At 33.8% G+C, this 21,804-nt stretch overlaps 2 protein-coding genes across 15 annotated transcripts in view; both read left to right on the top strand.

The window, feature by feature from the left end:
* Positions 1 to 21,804, top strand: part of LOC147064435 (RNA binding protein fox-1 homolog 1-like) — a 522,090-nt gene that overhangs the window by 262,988 nt on the left and 237,298 nt on the right. For 9 of the 14 annotated variants that reach the window (XM_085957951.1, XM_085957955.1, XM_085957953.1 and 6 more), the window contains exon 2: positions 5,165 to 5,221. The exons of the other annotated variants lie outside the window; for them this stretch is intronic. In XM_085957951.1, coding sequence (XP_085814077.1) covers positions 5,165 to 5,221 — 57 coding nt within the window. The remainder of the gene's footprint in view (positions 1 to 5,164; positions 5,222 to 21,804) is intronic. 14 annotated transcript variants of the gene reach the window in all.
* LOC147064436 (uncharacterized) lies at positions 13,395 to 14,018 on the top strand. Its single transcript, XM_085957603.1, has 3 exons — positions 13,395 to 13,536; positions 13,710 to 13,814; positions 13,911 to 14,018. The coding sequence occupies exons 1-3, from the start codon at positions 13,432 to 13,434 to the stop codon at positions 14,016 to 14,018; spliced, it is 318 nt and encodes a 105-aa protein (XP_085813729.1). The 5' UTR covers positions 13,395 to 13,431.

Below are 21,804 nucleotides of genomic sequence, written 5' to 3'. Positions count from 1 at the left end.
TTTATAAATATCAATTTCTAAGATCTTTTATAAAGATATCAATAGGTAGATACAATAAACACATTACTTTCTTAGTGTGAATTAACTTTAACTACACAATATAGCAAGTAATTTACCAAATTTTTCATTGTATACTATACACTCACTATACAGCATGTGTCAGAAATCTTACTAGCGTTGATATACTAAGTTCTATCGTGAACAATATGTACGTAATACAGATTGGAGACTGACTAGAGTAGTTGATAATATTAAGTTAAAAATAATAAAATAGGCGCGTAAAGCCCTAAGGCATAAAGCCCATTGACGCAGCGAGTGCGGCGCTCGCGCAAAATTTCTACAAGTGGCGCGTAAATCAACGAAAATACAACGTAATCAAATACGCCAGCGCCCACTGGATTTCACGACGCATTATACGCGCACGCCGCATGAATCATCGTTTTTTCGCGAATCACCGCTTCTCGGCGATACGAATGAAAGAAAATACAATGGAGTCCATTCATTGAACACGGCTACCAAAATTACTCTGCTCGAGGCGTTGTCGATGGACGGGCGAAAAGCAATTATTTAATAACAGAGAATCATTGTTTAATTTTATTGCGTGTTCAGTTTATCGCTGGTTGAATAATGTCGTCGTAAATTTTAATTACAAGCCCCGAAATAATATAATATTTTTATTGCTTTGTTATGAGAGTTATTTTGTGCTGCTTGGGCCGCATATTACATAGGTGAAGGGTAATGCGCGGGAAGAGACGTGTGATTATGGTTATGAATAAACACTGCATTCGCCGACTTCGCCCGCTCGACGCGTTCTGTGAGCGCTATCGCTAAGATACGCACCTAACTTTAAGAGGCCAATTTCGGCGAGAAAAACATATATTATTCTTATTAGAGCGGCTGCTTAACGTCGACACTCATGCATGCCACACACGCATTACGCTCTATGTCTCATCTAGTACCTATATGTAATATATCTTTATTTTTCAACACTTTTACACGCCACGTGAAAAATTATAAAATGGATAAATAAATTGGACCTTCATTAAAAGATGTATGCACCACTGGCCTGCCATAGTATCTATAGTTTACTTGTATTTTGATGTCTACTCATACATACAATACGGTGTTGTCGAATTATGAAATAGGGTGTATTCTGAGATTATCATCAACGTCTCCAAAACACTATGGCAGCAGTCTTCATAATACGTGAAATTTCTAATATTTCATTTCTTACCAATTTACCATTATTGATTATTATGATAATGTATGTAGGTATTTCCACTATATCGAATATTGGTAAGCAAGCAGCCTTTGGTATGTAATTGTTTATCCGGCTTTAGAGAATCTCCCAAGGATTTGACTTGTTTAGTATAATCTAAATTTATACATGTAATTAAACCGCGTCATGTTTCAATCGCGATTTCAAGCTATACAATGCTAGTACCACCCTATATACAATGTATCTCGTTTTTGTTACATACCTCACTTAATTTCAATATTGCTACTACTACTTCTTCACCATGTTCGATCCATAGATGATCATATGGGCATCCACAGAATGGAGGTTGTATTTACAGATTTTGTTTTTACGAGAAATGGATGTGGGACTTTACTACGACATTATAGGCCGACGCTTAAGCCGTTTATACCTACATACCTCACTTCTTTCAATATTGCTAACCATACTATAATTATTATTGTACAATATTTACTGTAAATTTGATTCCACGTAAAATATTAAATACTATATAATGCTAAAATAGTATAATTTTGAAGAATGCTAGAAGAAAAACGTTCCTGTAGGTACTATAGTTTTTTCAAAAATACTATAAATAGTTTTGAAAAAGTGGTCAACACTGCGGTGTTCCTTCTTTTGAGATATAATATGAGTCAAGCCATAGAACCCAGCATATTTATCCATATTCATAATAATAATGTCACATCGCCATCTAAAGACATCTGCAACTTTAATTAAAATCTAATTCAATAAACGTTCACACGGACTTCATGGTCACACGGTTTTTCATTTCAGTATTCAACGCAATTAGCAGATGCGTTTCGTGAAACAATCCTGGCATATCATGAGCGTTCAGAATTGGGTGTCAGTACCTAGAGTTGGGTTTCGGGAATTCTCGAGAAATTTTCGAGATTCTCCATCCCGAATCTCGAGAATTGAAATTTTTAACATTTCGGGAAATCCCGGATCTCGAGAAACTTTTCTCAGGATTCGGAATTTCTTTATTATCAAATATTAATTGAAAAAAAAACGATTTTTATGAAAAAAGTTGACAGGAAACACAAAACGTTCAGAGACTGATCGGGGCATTTAACACAAAAGCCAACGTCCACTCAAAATGAGCGCAATTTTTGCAACATCAGAGAATTTTTGTCTCAAAAGCGTACGCGATTGTCAGACGCAGCGATTGACGGTCTGTGTTTTTGAAATTCTATTTTAAAAAGTAATATTTTGAATTATTTTTGTTTTCCTACTTCTATTTTGTTTGTCTTCTTACATAAATAAAAAGAAATTATATTTTGCTGGAATTTGTCTTGTTTTACACTTATTTTAGGATTTTTAGTTTTTTGGAAATTTAACGATATCTCGAGAATTCTCCAGAATTCTTTTCTGCTAATCCCGAATTTCGAGAATTCAAAATTTCATCAATTCGGAAAATCCCGAATCTCAACATTGAGATTTTCTCGGGAAATACCCAACTCTATCAGTAGGTACCTACTGTTAGTATCACCTTTCTAAATTTTATTCGTAATGTAATAAATATACATTACTTATATACTTCACATGTATTTTTTATCTCTTAAAATTTTCTAAAGTCTAAACTTAAGAGCGGCGTGTAAGTTGCAGGGTATATCTAAACAAATAGTTTATACCTATTTTATATAGCCTGGAGGTGTCGTTAAGCCACGCACTTTTTGTTGGACGCCAAATGTCGCATAAAACAGTGCTTTTAAAGTCTCTCGAGTGACAGTCCACAAAAACAAATGTGCCATCGCGAAGCACTTCCGCCAATTTTATTCTTTTGCGGTAGACAAAAAACGCTTTAAAACAATGCCCTTAAATTTCAGCCAATTCCCCAGCGTCAAACCCTGTTAAAAACAATGTACAAAACCGTTCGTTATTTCGACTTAAAAATATAATATATCCCCAAAAAAATATTCCGTTGATTTATTATTCAATGTAATTTTCGAGAGCATATTGATTTTTCTGCCAATGCTTTTAGGGATTTGCATTTTAGATAATAATTTCTTCAGTTTTCCAATTATAATGTTCTATTTCGAACGAAGTAATTGGTTTAATTTTAATGATTTCTCGAATTTGTCCTCCGTCTTTAGACGCTGCGAGTCCTTTTGAGATAATTCGCCCTGTTTTGAAATTCCGATGGAAGGGCAACGATTTTTAAATAATTGCAATTATCTACTTGATTTGATTTAATTACGTTGTAAATTAAATTAGCTTCTGTTCTGCCAATGAATTTCAGAAAATAAAATATATTATGCAAAACAGTGGCGAACGGTGGGGGTAGGATGTTACGATCAAACATAACTAATAGTGCACTCTACACTATTTCATTCATACGTATTTTCATTTTTTTTTAAATTATTATTAACCATGTACCTACATGTTTTTTCGTACAAGGTGGTTGTTAGTCATTTTTGAATTGTAATGAATTTTAATCACAAACACCCAGGCTTTGAGAAAATCACATAAACCATAACATTAACCATAACCATTCATAAAAGAAAAGCACCGGGATAGAACACAGAACTTTCGGGTGGATGCACTGCACCACGAGAGCCGCCTTATTTGTAGGCATTCATTAAAAATCAAGTAAACCCTGCCTATACCAAACTATAATAGGGATTTGGTACGCCATGTGCGACTCTACAATAATAATGCACACTCTTTCTGTCATATTTATTTGTTTTCGTTGAAGTAAGAATTCTTTTTTCTTTCGACCATGTCCGATCCTAATAGGATCATATGGGCCTCCACAGAGTAGAGGTTTATATTGACAGATTTTGTTTTTTTTTTACGAGAAATGGATGTCAGCCACTAGCTCAACCTATTAGGTCCATACCCTGACACACAAATTGAAAAACAATATGCGTACTTGCCAGACCCAGGATTCGAACCTGGGACCCACGGCGTTATAGTCCAACGCTTAAGTGTAGGCGTACGGTACGTATTATTACAGATGGTGTTGTTAGTTTTTTTATATTCAGTAAGCGAGTAAGCCTTGCCTAAACTAAACCATAATCGATAAAAAATATTCGTCTATCTATAAAATATCTAAAATGATGTATGGTTTAATGGGATAACTTTAGATATTTTATAGAATATAGATAAACGAATATTTTTTTACATCTATGGCTTGGTTTAGTGTGCATTATTTATGTACGTACCCAATCACTGCATTATCCATATGTATATATATTTATATGGCAGTTTGCACTCTTAATCCTGCGGGTCTATTCTATCCACAAGCCTGCTTTCGGTCCGTCACGGCAGCTAAATAGGGTAGGAAAGTATCGAATTATTAACACTTATTGTAACAATTACAATAAGTTAACCGTCTGAACTGTCAAAACTGTCTATCTCGGTCTAAAATTTATCACAGCCACGAGAGGTGCTGTTAAAACGTAGTTCTTATTGTAACAATTATAACTAAATTATTGTAATTGTTACAATAAGTGTTAATAATTCGATACTTTCCTACCCTATTTAGCTGCCGTAGCGGACCGAAAGCAGCCTTGTGTATAGAATAGACCCGCTGGACACTATAATAAAATATTTCACTTTATTCACTGTGTCCAAGCTCCAATATCGGGCATAGAGCAGAATCGAGCCGTAAAGCGCTCTTTAGGGGTAGGTACATTGATACGACCGCGTTACAAACACTCGGATTCATGAGTTACACGTCGGTCCTTGAACATTTAGCAGTATAAATATTTATCTTTTATTTTTAAGAAATAAATGCATATTTCTATACCTCTATAGTACATATACTAGGTTTACATTTATGAGTCCCTATAAGTTGTAGATATGCATTTTCCCTCTTCCCTTTCTTTATTTTCTACTCTCATATTATTACCTGTAACCAATCATTATTATACACATCTAACATATATTGTTTCTTTTTTCCAGGTAAGTCTGCCGGAATCACCTGCCCTGTATGCTTCTCCGTCCTACGGTTTACATGAGGTGACGTATGATGAAATAATTCAAATTTCTGCCCATTTTTCATATTATAGCTTTATGAGTATTTCCTTAAAAATTAAACCCACAGGAGTCATTTTTCTTTTCTTTTTTACAATTTGAACGTGTCCAATTTCACGTGCTTACTTACATTTATTACATACAACGCTTTCCACAAATTATATAGGTATACGTATGTAGGCAATTTCGCTATAAAGCTTATCATCATCATCATCAGCCTGAATCTATCCACTGCTGGATGAAGGCCTCTTTAAGCTGCTTCCACTTCTCTCGGTCCTGTGCATTGTGTTGCCACGTACTTCCGCAGAACTTTATCATTTCATCGATCCAGCGTCCTCTAGGTCTACCTTGCGGACGTTTTGTACTTCTTGGATACCACTGGATGACTAGATTTGTCCAACGATTGTCTCTTCTTCGAGCTATGTGTCCAGCCCATCTCCATTTAAGGCTTTTAATAAACTCTATTACATCGCAAACCCTTGTCTGCTTCCTTATACACTCATTCCTCTTTTTGTCCTTTCGCGTTATGCCCAGCATGCACCTCTCCATACCACGTTGTGCTACTCTAAGTTTCTAAGTTATAAAGCTTATATGTATGTACCTATAATTTAACAAATTATTTCGCAATTTACTACCACATAATATTATTCTCTTCATAACGCATATGTACCTACGTAGATATGTACACATAATTAATTGAAATATTTTTATTATGGTTCAATAGATAGGTTAAAGCAACAATGAATTACATTACCTACAGCATTTTCGCCCTTCATTCAAAAATATAATATATATATTTTTTTACCATTTCCGATCATAGTAATATGGGCCTCCACAGGGTGGAGATTTGTATCAACAGATTTGTGTTGTTTTCCAGAAATGGATGTTAGCCACTTGCTCAACTTATTAATTTCATTCGCTGTCTCAAACATATATTGAAAAACAATGTGTGTATTTCCTAGAACCAGAATTCGAACCTGGGAGTCCTGGGACCCACGACTTTATAACTCGACGCTCAAGCCGCTCGGCCATCGTGGGCTACTTACATACCTTCATTTAAGAGTAATTTAGTAGTTAAAAATCAAAGTTACATGTGCAAGTAAAATCGAGTTTGGTGTATCACTACACAAATATGTATGTGTTAAATAATGTTATCATTTACATAGTAACATAGGTACATACTTACCTAATTCAAAATATAATAATGTAAGTGTTACCTATTGTACATTCAACTATACGCGGTTTTGAGATTGTGTCCCTAATATAACACATAGAAAATTGATCTATATAAATATAATTTATTCGTGAAAAACATGCCCATATTTTCATAATATTTTCCGCGTTTTTGTGCACCGTTTTAAGTGGTTGGATGATATATTATTATTTCTTGAGCATGTGAAGCGAGTTATTATAATGGTTATATACATACGGACAGATTATATCGTAAAATATATAAGATAAATGGGGTAAGAATAACCCATCCAATTCTGTTTGTTGCTTTCGGTTCTCCCTGAGAACAAGCAGGTGTTCTAAAACGTGACTTTTTTCATTACGAATAATTTTGTTCCATTTCTGAATATAAATAATTTAGTTACGAAGATTATTTGTTGGTACCTATATATTGTTACGTTGGATTTAGTTGACCTTTTATAAGATTATGAGATTTCCTCGTATAACTCCCATTGTTTGAACTAAAATCGATTTGTCTTGCAGATAGTATTTACTTATCCTTTCATTATTTGTTTACTACTCACATTGTGTGCGTATAAAGTTTTCACCACAGAACAGATAGTAAATAGAATACCGATTGGCTATATTCAATACGCCGCACGTTGAAGTAGGGTTTTTGAATGTGTGAGTCTCATACGAAAATGAACCACGCCATTATGCACGTGCAATAATGTGTGTAATACACCAACATTAAATGAGCGTAAATGCATAAACCGAGAGCAGTTTTCAGTATTAGACGTACAACGTATTCTTGACACATGTGTAAGTTTAACCCGGATTCTTCCTTACTCGAGACGGTTACCTGCTATCGCCTTACCTGTTGGGTAGTTCAGTTCCCATTATTTCTGAGTTCCCTGGTTTTCACATTAGGTTGTTTTATCTTTGTATACATATATACTATATACATCAGTGGCGAAGGGTGGAGGTAGGCTCTAAAAATTCGGCATTAGTGCACAATAAGCTTTGTCAATCATACTTATTTGTTTTCATTGAACTAAGAACACAATTTGGAGATGGTGCTGGTTCATCAGTTAATGGTAGGTAGGTACGTTATTTTTATCTTAGTCTAAACTTTGTACTTATACTTATTGGAACGTTTTCGCAAACTATAGGTATTAATTCACCTTTTGGTATTTTTCTAATATAATTATGGTATGTACTATGTAGACAAAAATTTCAAAATTCATCATGAGGGTTTCACGTTTTTTTATTCCATTTATTTGTTATACCTATGTATAAACGAAAATTAACTGTAATATTGCTGAGTGCGCTTAGTGTCCGAAGATGTTCGAAGGCGAAACCGTCTAAATCTATTATCAACAGAATAATATGTTTAGTATTCATGTTCATCAATGTCAGAACAGTTCTATACAGTATTGTTATCACAGTAGCATTGCATTATAGAATTATTATAAATCGTGGACACAAATTCTTAAGTATAAATTTACAAAATTAGTATTACTTACGTATATTTTCGTAGAATCAAGAGGTTAATCTACACGCCTGTGACCATGGCCCCCACAAAGGGGGGGGCTGACAGGGCTCTAGCCTGGGGGCTCGGGCTCATGGGGGGCTGGCGTGGTGAGTCGACCAAATAAGTGAGATAAACACACATCACAAATTTTCTCTAATAGTAAAAATGTCGCCTGCGGCGCTGTTCGCGACATTACTTGATAACTCCATAATTCAAGTGGATGGAAATATTAAAAATACACTTGTTATTGTTCACCTCATCTCTTCAGACACTCTGGATGAAGTCATCTCCTTTCTATCTTTACTTTACTCGCTTTTATGTTAGTTAATAATATTAATACGACGGTTTTTCATATAGATTTGACAGTTATCAAAATCGTCTTTAAATTAAAATATGTTGTATACTAATTAAATGACGCGAATATTCACACTGTAACAACACAGTTTATATTTGCTCTATTTGAAACATTCGAATACGAATAAAATATAGACAGTGCCTTGCATCATTTTTTTCAACAGTAGCGGAAATTTATTGTTACAAATGATATTTAGAAAGTCAACTGACTGGGAATAGTCTTAGAAACTTGTATATTTCAATGGATTTTATCGCAGGCTTAGAAAATGTCTCAGTCATCCTGAGTGGATAAGCAGACATTCTAGAAGATTTGGTAAACTGTTTTTTATTGTTGTTACTTCTTCGTAAAGCCTCATCCTTCTTGCCGTAGCACACTTTCGTTTGATCCGTGTTCTTGTCGTATTTATGTAAAGCGCCCTCCACACAGGGCGATAAAACTCTTCCGTGTTTTCCTACGGGTTATCGTCGATTTGTTTTTCGGTTCGCGCTCATTACTTTCTAACCACCTTACCCCCTACTGGAATTCAAAAATTTAAATAGGTACTTACTTTATTAAATGAACAGGGATATAATATTATCTATTTTTTTTAACTCCTATATAAAGTGGTACTTGGTAGGCACGCGGCGTTCATCTCTCGGAATTATAATACCTGTATTTACACTTTACACATCATCGCCATGTAGAAGTGAAAAGAAAATAATTCCAACATAAAAAGAACTTTTTATATACTTACCACGTTTTTAAATTTTCTGTTCAATCATATAAACTTGACAATCCTATGTGTTAATAAAATCTTTTTATTGTACTTGATAGAAATACTGAATTAATATAGAAACCTACTGAAATGTCATTTTGACATTTCATATTGATTTCCATGCTAGGGCACCCTAGCAACCAACAATAATAACTTTCCATACAAAACAGAATTAACTGAAAATGAATTCAATTCTGCTTAAAAATGGCTAAAAGTATTAAAAGAATGCACTGTCGTCGTGTTCTGGTATATTCTAAAAGTTTCAAATGTCTAGCTAGTCGGGAAGTTAGTTAAAAATCTTCAATCGTCCAACACAAATCTTGGACAAAAAAGAAAAAAAATGTACTGGACACACAAGAATACAAGCTAATAAAAACGTGGTAAAATAGATTTTCTACAGATGTTTTACAGTAAATTCTTCAATTTCCACACGTAGTCGATGTGAATTGTTTTTAAAGGAGAAAAAAACTCACGTTTCATGTACATCTTCAATTATGCCAAATTGGATGTTACGTTCTCATTTAGGTAGCCACCTACTTACTTTTTATATGAGGCAGTTTTCATGTTTTTATTGGGTTTTCATTTTTTGGGTTCATATTTTTAAATTTTGATTAAAAAATCTCCACTTTTAAAAAAATGTATCTAAAGTCTAATCCCTGAGTCAATTTTTATTGAGGCATCTCTATCATCATTCATCAATCTGAATCCATCTAGTCTCGGAGAAAGGCTTCTCCGAGTAGATTTCACTCATCTTGGTCTTGTGCGTTGGGTTGCCACATACCTACGTCCACTGGATGATCATATTTGTCCAACAATTATCCCTTCTTCAATATTTTGAATATGTACTTAAGTATATAGACTCTTTTTTTGTATTTTTCTATACATTCGTTCCTCCCAAACCTTTCACGTTTACGTACACAACTATTTTAGTTTGTATGATGTATGATGTAACAAATCTTATAGTGTATAATAATTTTATTTCAAATTCTATGGATAAGTCAATTCAAGTTGATTCTGTGTACCCAGATATTTCCAAGGCATTTGATCGTGTTGATCACGATATTTTATTACAAAAGCTTTGTACATTTGGCGCGTCATATAGTATAATATGTTTTTTTGCTTCTTATTTGAAAAATCGCCGTCAATTTGTTGATTACCATGGGAATGAATCGCGGATTTTTAGAACAAACTCTGGTGTTCCTCAAGGTTCAAATCTTGGCCCAATTTTGTTTTTAATATTTTTTGATGATATTGTCAATGTTATAACCAATTCTTCTTGTTTGCTATTCGCAGATGATCTTAAACTTTTTCGAACTATTGAAACCCCATTATGCTGTGCGATGTTGCAGTCTGACCTAGATGCTATCTCGCAATGGTCTATCTTAAATAAACTTGAATTCGCTACCTCCAAATGTAATATTATTTCATTCAATCGTTCAAGGCACACCTTATTGTTCCCATACACATTGTCTGGTATAATATTGAGTAGGGTAACGGAGATAAAAGATTTGGGAGTATTGTATGATACAAAGTTCACTTTCAATCAGCATATTCTTAACATCAGTACTAGATCTAGCAAAATGCTTGGTTTTGTTATGAGGGTTTCAAAATCATTCGAAAACGTCCGAGTGCTACGTACATTATACGTATCATTTGTGTTGAGTATTCTTGAATATGCCAGCATTATTTGGAGTCCTAATAGGTTCATGCACACAATTAAGCTGGATCGAGTCCACAATAGATTTCTTAGATTTCTCTACTTATGAACATACGGGTTCTTTCCTTATGATAATGACAATAAAATGAATTTCCCGACTCGTTTTCTTCTGGGTATGCTATCAATGCAATCCCTGTCTACCCGAAGAGTGATTGTTCTTTTAAAGCATTTCTTTTTACTTCTTCGTGGGTTCATTTACAATCCGCATATACTGGCAAATATTAATTTTCATGTTCCCACCAATATCACTCGCAGCTCCACGGTCTTCAAGATACCTCGTCGCAGGACAGATGTTATGTTTCATGATGCTGTGTATCGTGCAATTAGCTTATTTGATGGCACCATAAAGGTTGATTTGTTTTTTATTAATTATATAATGTTTGTAGACGTTTTAAATAGGATAAATTTATAATTGTATATATTATCATATTTCTTTAATATTTCACATGCTGTCTTTTCCACTTTCTTGTCATATTAGTTGTTATTTGTAATTAAGATATTTTTATATATTTGTATGTATTATGTATTATGGCGCATTGGCCAAAAGCTGTAATGCCGTAATACTCTTTTTTACAAATAAATAAAATAAATACAATGATTTTAATAATATTGATTGATAATGACTTTTCTATAATATAATCTATTATGTATTAATTTTCTTATGTATACAATATACCTACTTTATCAGATATATGAATGATATACGCTTTATTTAAAAACGTTATACGTATAGTTTATTACATTTCGTCAGTAGGTAGGTAAGTTGACAGCATCCAAACACCAACGTTCTTCGCCAAATACTATTCTGTTAATATTTACTCGCTGGCACATAAAACTTGTAACATGTTTGTCCATATACAACAGTGTAAGCATGTACCTACCCAATGCCGCACTCAATATACTAAAGCTTATTTGCAGTCATCGCGTACAGGAAGCTCTGTCAATAGGGCGGATATTGACAAAATTTACCCACAGTGAAAAGTCCACAAGTTCTCCAATCGGATGTTTAAACCTCGCATATCTATAGCTTTCATCACACTGATGCTATTGCTGGATGAAGGCTTTTCCGTGCTGATTCTATTTTTATTCTCTCTCTTCTGTGTATTGCACTTCCAAAATATTATCTGTTTTCTACCTCTGGGTGACTTTTTCCCCGCTCACCACGTCTTCACATTTGTTATGTGGTTGTATACCGTAGCGTTACGAACGTTAAGCACCCTTCAATGTTCTGCTGAGAATGTCTCAGGTGCAATTTCCCAAGATCTCGGTTGGTGTAGAACTGTAGACGTACGCGATTCTTATTCTGATACCAAAGTATAATATTGCATCATCAATGAGGAAAGTCCTTCTATCTCACCGTTACCATGGCCACGCCACTCGATTTGAACAACATTTATATTTTCTTCGAGCCATGTGTCGTGCCCAAATCTATTTTGAGTTTTTAGAAAAGTATTACATCGCATACCTACCCTTGTTCTTTCTCTTATTGGCCTGACGTATTATGCCTATAGTCATGACATGAGCCTCTCCATACCACGCTATACTACTTGCAATTTTCTGGATCTCTCTTTTACTGAGCTCCATATTTCGCGCTCATTTATGATGCCGATTCGCATATAACATAAGAAATTCTGGCCTTTCTTTCAGCAACCCCGTGTTCGATTTCCAGTGAGGCACGATTTATTTATGTAATTTTCTCAAACCCTGGGTGTTTTTGATTGTTTCTCTAATATTACTAAATACACCACTGTAATACTACACTACTGTCATTGGGCCTCTTGTCCTGTTGTAGTGTTAAAAATAATATGTAAGTATATATATTTTTTATTACATCTTCTATCTGCCTTTTAATAGGTAATTCATTTTGTTGTGTCTATTGCCATTCTTTAAATTCAGTAAATTATGTGTACTTATACAGCAATAACCCACGAATAGAGTATAATATGCTGCATAACTTTGCACTCCGGCTCTAGGATGAAAATTTTCTATAGAAATATATTTTTTTACATATATCGTCACCGTTCAGGCAAAAGTCACCAAACCTAAAAATGGCAGTTTTGAGTTGAGTATGTCACTCGAAGCGTAAAATTATGTTCTTTAAGATGCAAAAGTCACCACGGTACATTAGTTAGTAAAATTTTCCTTAAATCGGAATTATTTGTTTTTCACTAAATGACTTTCGATAAAATCTTAACAAGCATAAATCATTATAGGCGAATAGACATTATTGACTCTATAAAAAAATAAATTATTCGTTATAAATATACAAGCAAAAGTCCCTATACTATGGATGGTGAGTTTTACTGATTTGTCATTTGAAAACATCTAATACTTGTCTGAAATACGCAAAAATAACCAAACAGGAATAGTTTGTTATAATAAGATCGCTTTGATCTAAATTAAATCAAACAAAACTCGCCATAGCGTAATGGTGACATTTGTCTGTTCGTAAATGCAGCACAGCGATGACGAAATAAACAAGCAAAAGTCACCATCCAACCATAGAGAGTTGTGATTGACAATTATTTTCGTTTATGGTCATTTTCATCTATGATTACACTTGCATCGTGTCAACTGTCATTGAACGTTTGGATTTTCGAGTTACGATATTGTTTCAATTGTGGATTGTTTGGGACTAATTGTTGTTATATTACCAGATTCCGTAATGCTTTGCAAGATTTGTAATATTTATTTGTCGAACAGGAGTTCTGTTATCATGCATTACTCGAAATATCACAGTGCATCAAGTGACGTTGAAATTGTTGTACCGGTAAGTGTTTGTCGAAAACAAAACTTTTTATTCAATTCCCAATGAAATTACAATGAAATATTTGTGTTATATTCAATAAAGACATTAAAGTGAATCGACTGAAATTGTCTTATTTACCATATTAATTATTTGGAGGTTATACTTGATAATGAAGTACTTTTCTTGTATTTCAGAGTGCTTCAACTGAATTTATTGAAGATGGATACAGAATATCCGGTACACAACATAATTTAAGCACTATGAACGTCAATGAATCTGATGTTAACTCTGCCCCTGCGGTAAATTTGTTTTCATATTCATTTTAGCATAATTAAGGTGTTTTGTTCCACACCTAAGTTCTGAATTTAATGTAAAAAATATTATTTATGTTTCAGAGTACAACCTATGATTCTATGCATTGTAAAGATGTATTAAATCAAAATCCCCATATCATGGAAATTAATGAAGTTGATTCCAATGACGATACCCAGGATGTGAGTTAACTTTAACAGAACCAACCAATTGTATTGTTTTTATTATACTCCACGAAGTTTACTGAAGAACAAAAAGTATTAATATGCTCCGAATACTGGAATTTAGGTGAGTATTGTCGTCAAAAGGATTTTATATTGAACAACACAAAGACTGTTGAAATTAAATGCAGAAAGGTAAAGCCACCTCTCAAGAAACGATCGAATGCGAAGCAATACTATTTTATTAAGGATAGCAGTGAAGAAAGAGTTTGCCGAGACTTCTTTTTAAAAACATTATGTATCAGTAATGACCCTGTTAACAAAGCTTACGAAAATGCCAATGAATTTAATATATTTAACAGCGAAGATCAGAGGGGTAAGCATGTTCCAGCTAACAAGCTACCCAACAGCATGATAGAACTAATTAAGGAACACATTGAAAAATTTCCTGTAACGGAGTCACATTACGTAAGAAAATCATCGAGCCGGCAATATTTAGACAGTAAATTATCGATATCAAAAATGTTTGCACTGTTCACAGAATTTTGCAAAGGAAAGGATGTCATACCTCCAAGCATCACATCTTACAAAAGGATATTTTGCAAGGACTATAATTACTCCTTTTTTAGACCGAGAAAAGACCAGTGTGCTCTCTGCACAAAATATAACGCAATGAAGGACGGTGACGAGAAGAAACAATTGGAGAAAAACTACACCGAACATAAAAACAGGGAGAGGGAAGCCAACACCGACAAAGCTATGGACAAAGAAAGGGCAACTCGAGAAAACACTTTTGCAACAGTAACCTTTGATTTACAGAGTGTTTTACAAATTCCAAGTAGCGATGTCTCACCTCTGTATTACAGCAGAAAACTCTGTTGCTACAATTTGACAATTTATGAAGGAGCTCCGCCTAATAATGCTTTCTGTTATGCTTGGCATGAGGTAAATGGCAAGCGTGGTAGCATCGAGATTGGTACATGCTTGTATAGTTATATGACTAACTTGCCAAGCAATATAAAAGAAGTGTCCATTTTTAGTGACACGTGCGGTGGCCAGAACCGCAATCAAAATATAGTGGCCCTTTTGATGTACGTGGTGCAGAGCTCAGACAATATTGAAGTATTGGAGCAAAAGTTTTTAGAATCCGGACATTCAATGATGGAATGTGACAGTATGCACAGTGCTATTGAGAAACAGAAGCGATTCATGAGTGTGTATACGATGCATGATTGGATAAACATTTTTTCAGCTGCTCGATCTAATCGCAATAAAAAAACTGCGACACCGTATACCACAAAAGAACTGAAATACAGCGATTTTTATGATTTGGGTCTCCTGTCCAAACAAGTATTAAAAAATAAAACCAGGAACACGGCTGGGCAAAAAGTTAACTGGTTAAAGGTGAAATGCTTCAGATTTGAAAAACAAAGTCCTTCAATTATAAAATATAGGTATGGCCATTCCGGCGAATATTTAGAAATTAATATTGCTCTTCGGAATCTTGCTCCAACATTTCCAAATATATTGTCAAAGGCGTATAATAAGCCTCTACCAATAAGTTCACAGAAACATAAAGACTTAATGGTATTATGTGAAAAAGGTGTGATACCCCAAGAATTCCACCACTGGTACCAATCTCTGCCGAGCTCAACCAGCGTTATTAATAGGAATGCAGAACCTGATGTCGGAAGTGATACCGACGAGGAGTAGTTTTTAATTATTATCCGTTAATCTTTCTTTGCTTTCATTATGTTATTACTTAAATTTCAAATTTTTTCGTTGGTTTGTTATTAGCATTAGTTTTACAGTCAAACAAACCACTTAATTCATTAACTTTATGTATTTATATCTTAAAACACAAAAATAAACATGTTAAAAGACTATTTCATTCAATAAAACTTATTATTTACCACTTTATCTTCATTATTACTTATATCACTACCTGTCACTATCCTTAAACATTGTTCAGATTATTAACAAGCAAAAGTCACCAAACCATAAATTGAGCTACCTTGCCTCCTTCAAAGCCTTCCAGATTTTTTAATTAGCATCAAAAAGTAAAAGTAGCTTAAAGAAATTGTAAAGAAGACATGATAAAATAATGTAATGTGGATAAAACCATAAAAACATGTAAATCTGATTTTTCCTGCATTTTCAAACTTTCAAATTGCGATATCTCAAAACTATGTTTTTAGGGTTGGTGACTTTTGCCTGAACGGTGACGATATTATCTATCTATTTCTTTATTACATTTATATTACAAGTAACCATCATTTGATCTAATTTTATGCGAGGTGTTAATCAGGTAAAGTGGCGTATCAGTGTAGTAAAAAGTGCGAAGTTATAAAACGTATACTCAACCTACCTACATAATAATGTAAAGTTATTCAATATCAGTGGTTATTAATAAATATACAGACAGTTTCATTGGTTATGTTGATGGCTGGAATGGTGACCAATGTAATAAATGAAATACATATACAAAAAACAGTAAAACCGAGGAAATATCGGTTTAAGAAGACGCCAATGAAATATCGGCTTTTAATGATCCAGATTTACGTTCGGAAAGATCCACTGTTTAGATTGAAAAATTATACGCAATTTTTTTTTTTTTTTTTTTCAACCGATGATCAAACTTAATTTATTGAAAATATTGTTTAAAAGTTTTATTTAATACATGGCAACATACATTTTTATTATGACCGGATCTGGATCTTGGATCATAGGCCGCGTAAAGCCTTTATAAACACGACTTATAATAAAATTGATTAACAGTGATTTAATTATATTCGAATCATATTCGTAATGTAACTTTTTAATGCATACGTGATTTTATGTGAAACCAATATTCAGCTTATTTAATTATATTTACCAATATTCGTCACAACAGTTCCAACTTATTGTAAATGCGATTTATTAGTTTTGAGTTCGAAGATTGAATTCAAATATATAATATTATAATGTTGGTAGTCCTAGGAGAGTACTGAAGAGAGATCAAAACTACATTGCTCCAACGTTAACCGGGTGTAGGGGATGAATTAGATTAGATTACCAACTGGTAAAAATTATATTCTTAAAATTGTGCATACGAAATGTTAAATTTAATCCTTTTCATTTAACACATAATTTTCGAAGCGAAAATATCATATGCCTCATCTTTATATTGTCTCAAGGGACTAAATTGGTACATTTTACCATTATATGTCTACATATTTATTAACCACATGGTATTCCATGTTAGTTGCATCAACGAAAGTTGAATTATTTATTATTAAAACTCTTAAAAACTACATATAATTTACATGTAGTCACGAGAATTGTATAGAAATTCGAGGTATCGTAATTGATCGATTTTACAATAGTAGTTGGAAATTGTACGACACATTTGGTTCATACTTCGAATCCAAACACACATTGTTAATAAAATAACATGGATCTCTTGTAGAGATTCAGCACTTACTATGTCCAATATTAGGGCTAATGAACAAATATATTTCGAGTGCTTAAAGTCAGACAACGCTATCTACAAAAAGTGTTTTTTTTTTTTTTTTTTAGATAACGTTATTTTACATTTACGGCTACATGATAGCCAAACAACGTTATGTCAATTTTTTCTATTTTCTTATTAAATCGTCAGTAAAGTTTAACGCTAACTACATAAGTAACCCTTGTTTTCATATTTTTTTTAAACTATCCCCATAAATTTTAACATCTTCATAAGCAAGATAAATGTACAATACACAATAAATTATAAAATATTAACATTAGGTTTTAAATAAACATTTCCCTTGTTGAGTAACAAGAATCTAAAATAACGATTTTTGGCTCTCCTGTAAAGTTGCACTTTTGTAGATAGTGTTGTTTGACACTAAGCCCTCGATTTGTCCTCTCCCATCCACTTTCGGACACCAACATTATGCACACTGTCTAATCTGTCTAAAGAATTTTTGATGAATACCAAGTGACGATAATTTAAATATGTTGAGTTTGGATGGATCAATGGATTCCGGGCACTAACCTTCGACAGTCGCACACTTCTATGCTTATTGGGAATTAAGTTAGGTCAGGGATGGCGAACCATTTTACGTACGCGAGCCAGAATTTCCCAAATATTATTTTTTGACTGTCTGACGTACCGACCAGTTTTTCGGGTAGTTCGAAAAGGAAAAAAAATGAAAAAATAGTTATAAAAGTTCAAAAATTAGGTATAAGCAATTGAGTTCTTGAGTATTATTACTATAATAAGTACCTACTTAGTTTGGTTCTGTACGTATAAATTGACGCCGAAATTTCTTGGATCACATAAGGCGTCCTCTCCCTACAGTGGTCTCGAACATCGTAAAATGATTGTAAATCGATCAAAATCAGAGGTTCGCGACACGGCTTACCCCGCCGCCTGATGAGGTCAATGCTATAATATTATTATGTGTGACGCATAAAACTAAATGACCCATCTATGTAATTTTAAATTAATTATAATGCGAATTCTTCGAGAGTACATAGCTGCCTGTTATTTTTTATACAATGCGATCTGTCATTTATGCATGAATTTCATCGTTTCCGTTTGCCCATCGATTTATAAATAGTATCGGTGAAAATATTATGAAAAACCGAAAAAATAGGCATTATTAATAATATATATATTTAGATTTCAAATTATATATCTATTTTTTTCTCTTCAGCACAACAGCCGCGTGTCATGCAAAATCATCTCGCGTGCCACAGATTCGCCATCCCTGAGTTAGGTTATCACTCGAGCGGCGATCGATTTGGCAATGAATAATGAGGTGTCCATAAGGAATATGGACGGGTATAATAGTATAGGATTGATTGGGGGTTTTGTAACAATATTGGCGCAAACACCAAGATCTCCCGCCCCACAGAATTACGATAGTTATAAATTTCATACAATTTTTAGTACGTTAGTAGATACCTAATACATACATCGTCTCATTATTAAGTAGATAGATAGTCATTTCGTTAAAATTCATAGATCACATGTTGTTACTCGAATCACAGTTCCCATATGCAGTCGTTGAAGATATAAAATATTCACATGGGCATTAGCAAAGCAGAAGAGAGTAGGTAGCACTCTCCCTCTCAGCTGTGCTTCTCTTCTTGTGTGAGTCGTCTATTTTTAAAATTCATCGCCCATTTTTAAGCACTTGCATATTTAGTTGCGAAGGGCGATGCGACAAAGGGAAAACGAACCGTGTCAGGTTGGCGCGCACCGCAATATTTATTATGAAAGCAAACATTCAGGGACTTCAGAATGTAAATTTCTTTAGCGTTGGATACATCTTCAAAACGAAAATATGAAATATTGGATCCTACGAATAGAACGTTGCAATTAATGACAGTATCATCATTTATGCTAAAAGCTAAAAAGTCAATTCTTTATTATCTAGTAATAGAATTGCTACCTTATTCCTCTTTTCCCAACGTATGAAACTTTAATTTACGTTAGGATTTATTCAAACTGAGGAGAAAGGAGAAAGAAGATATTTCATACCAATTTCTTTAACATTTGTAAGTCACAAGCTACATCTAATTCTTGATGGAAAGCCATTTTATCCATCCAAGCTTATACCCCGTTTTCACGTGCATGAACTTACTGTTGCCACTAAGTATTATCGCGGCCATAACAAGAAAACGTATACGTAAACATGTATTATCCTGCAGTTGTAAGCTTGCATGCATGAATCAAAAATGTTTGGAAGCTTCTGAATTTTCATGGGACAGCAGACCTGCGCATTAGAACGATAGTGGCGAACCTGCCGGCAAAAAAACGAACTATACTCATTTTGAGGTTAATCGATTTTATCTACCTGTCAAATAGTACCATACAATGACAACATCGCGGCTCGCATACTCTTGAATAATGAGATTGGAGTGACAGTCAGCACTTTTACGTGTAAACAGTTACTTTAGACGAAAGTTAAAAATACACACTATTGCTGCCAGTAAATCCATGCACATGTACAGGCGCATCATACATCATTACATATTATAACAAATTGTAAAGTGGTAAATCCAGTTAATAATTTAATCGGTGACTATGAACCAAGTAAATGGGACATAGTAAATGGTAGGCAAGAAATAAGCAAAGCGTAAGGCGACAGTGTAGAATACATACAATCAAAACCAAAGGCATCAGCAGAAAATTACAAATCACAGAGAGGCAGTCACATGTAGAGCCAGCGCGTTTTCATCAGATTGGTGGATGTCAAAAATTACATTAGGATTAGGTACCTACAGGATGTAGATTTCGACAATATGCACAGCAGCTTAGATTTTTTTGCACTCGCACAAAAGGGATAATATCAAGTAGGGTACCTCACTAACCAATTTCATTAAAACGGTCATTCCCAGGTTTGCCCACCAAATACATTTTATTCACAACGTAAGTAATCGGAATAACATGTTGTGCAAATTGACATCTCTCCCTTCTTTTATGTGAAAGACCGTGTAATATAAACTACAGGTTATCTACCTCTTTCTTTGACAGAATACTCCATTCAATCATTTTGTACACGCATGACTGTGACCATCATCATTTTCCAGCGTTGTATAAGTAAAATAGATGCATATAGGTACCCATTATTTTACTCAGGAAAGCGTAAGTGTGCCTACTTACTTATTGTAGGTCCAACAAAACTGATGCGCTTCTACCAAAAAGCATCGTATTTTTGTTTTCGCAACTACCTATAACCATAGGGTTACGCGTATAGGATTAGTAAAAGAATATAAAATATAACCTTTTGTGAGTGGCTAAGGATGTTTTGCGTTTGGCTCCGACAAATTATATCTACGCATAACGTCAGTTATTATGTATTTCAATAATTTAAAGGTTTTAATTTCGTTTATCCGTTTAAGAGAGAACCGACAAGAAATAATAGAATACATTTTATGTAATGAATTTATATACATAAATAATTTTAAAAACACTTTTGAAAAAAATATACGACACCCATCAGGATTGGAATCTGCGTTTCTCAGGATTCGCGCCCACGCACATCGACCACAATGCTATATGTATCATATCTAATTGCGACAAATTTTAACTAACGGCTCATACGTAAAGCGCTTTCCAAATTGAGTTACTATTGACAATCGGATTTTGTATTTTAAATCATAGTAGGTATCAATTACTTTAATTACTAGCCGACGTTACGGATCGTTCCAAGATTTTTTGTTGGAACTTACTTGAACGTGCTAATAATTTAATTGATTTTTTTTTATTCATTGTAAGTTTAATAAAAAGAATGTTACATTCTTAAGTCTTGTGAATTATTCGTTGAATAAAAAAAATAGTTAATTGAATTTATATACAATTGTATGTGAAGTGGGTGGCATTTTGATTCTTGCGTAATGACGTCACTGATCTCACCTAAGCAGATTCTGGATATAATATTATTCAAAATTATTTGATCGCTTTTGGTTTAATTTAATCGTGGGTTTAATTATATCAAAGGTTCAAAGCTGTAGTTACAATAACTGTGCGGTTAATATTTAATTAAATCCAAACGATGCTGTTAATACGCCCAATATGGCGATATAGCGTAATATAATATAATATTGCATTTCATCTAATGATTCCGGTGTCTCGTGCTTTGAAGTGAATTTGATGACAATAATTCGTCAAAACCCTATAAAACCTCGAGAACCTGTATTTTATATCTTCATTATCAGAAACTGGTCGAAGACCTGTCGATACTTTGTTTTGTTTTCCTTCATTTTTTGTTCCCAAATACCTTCAGCAAGCTTGGTCATTGTAGTTAATGGTCCCACCAAACCACATCCGTTCAGCACC

This window comes from Rhyacophila brunnea, unplaced genomic scaffold (genome assembly GCF_057557595.1).
Source record: "Rhyacophila brunnea isolate RB1 unplaced genomic scaffold, BYU_Rbru_1.0 scaffold_7, whole genome shotgun sequence".
NCBI lineage: Eukaryota > Metazoa > Arthropoda > Insecta > Trichoptera > Rhyacophilidae > Rhyacophila > Rhyacophila brunnea.
This window is presented reverse-complemented; position numbering and strand designations above follow the sequence as displayed.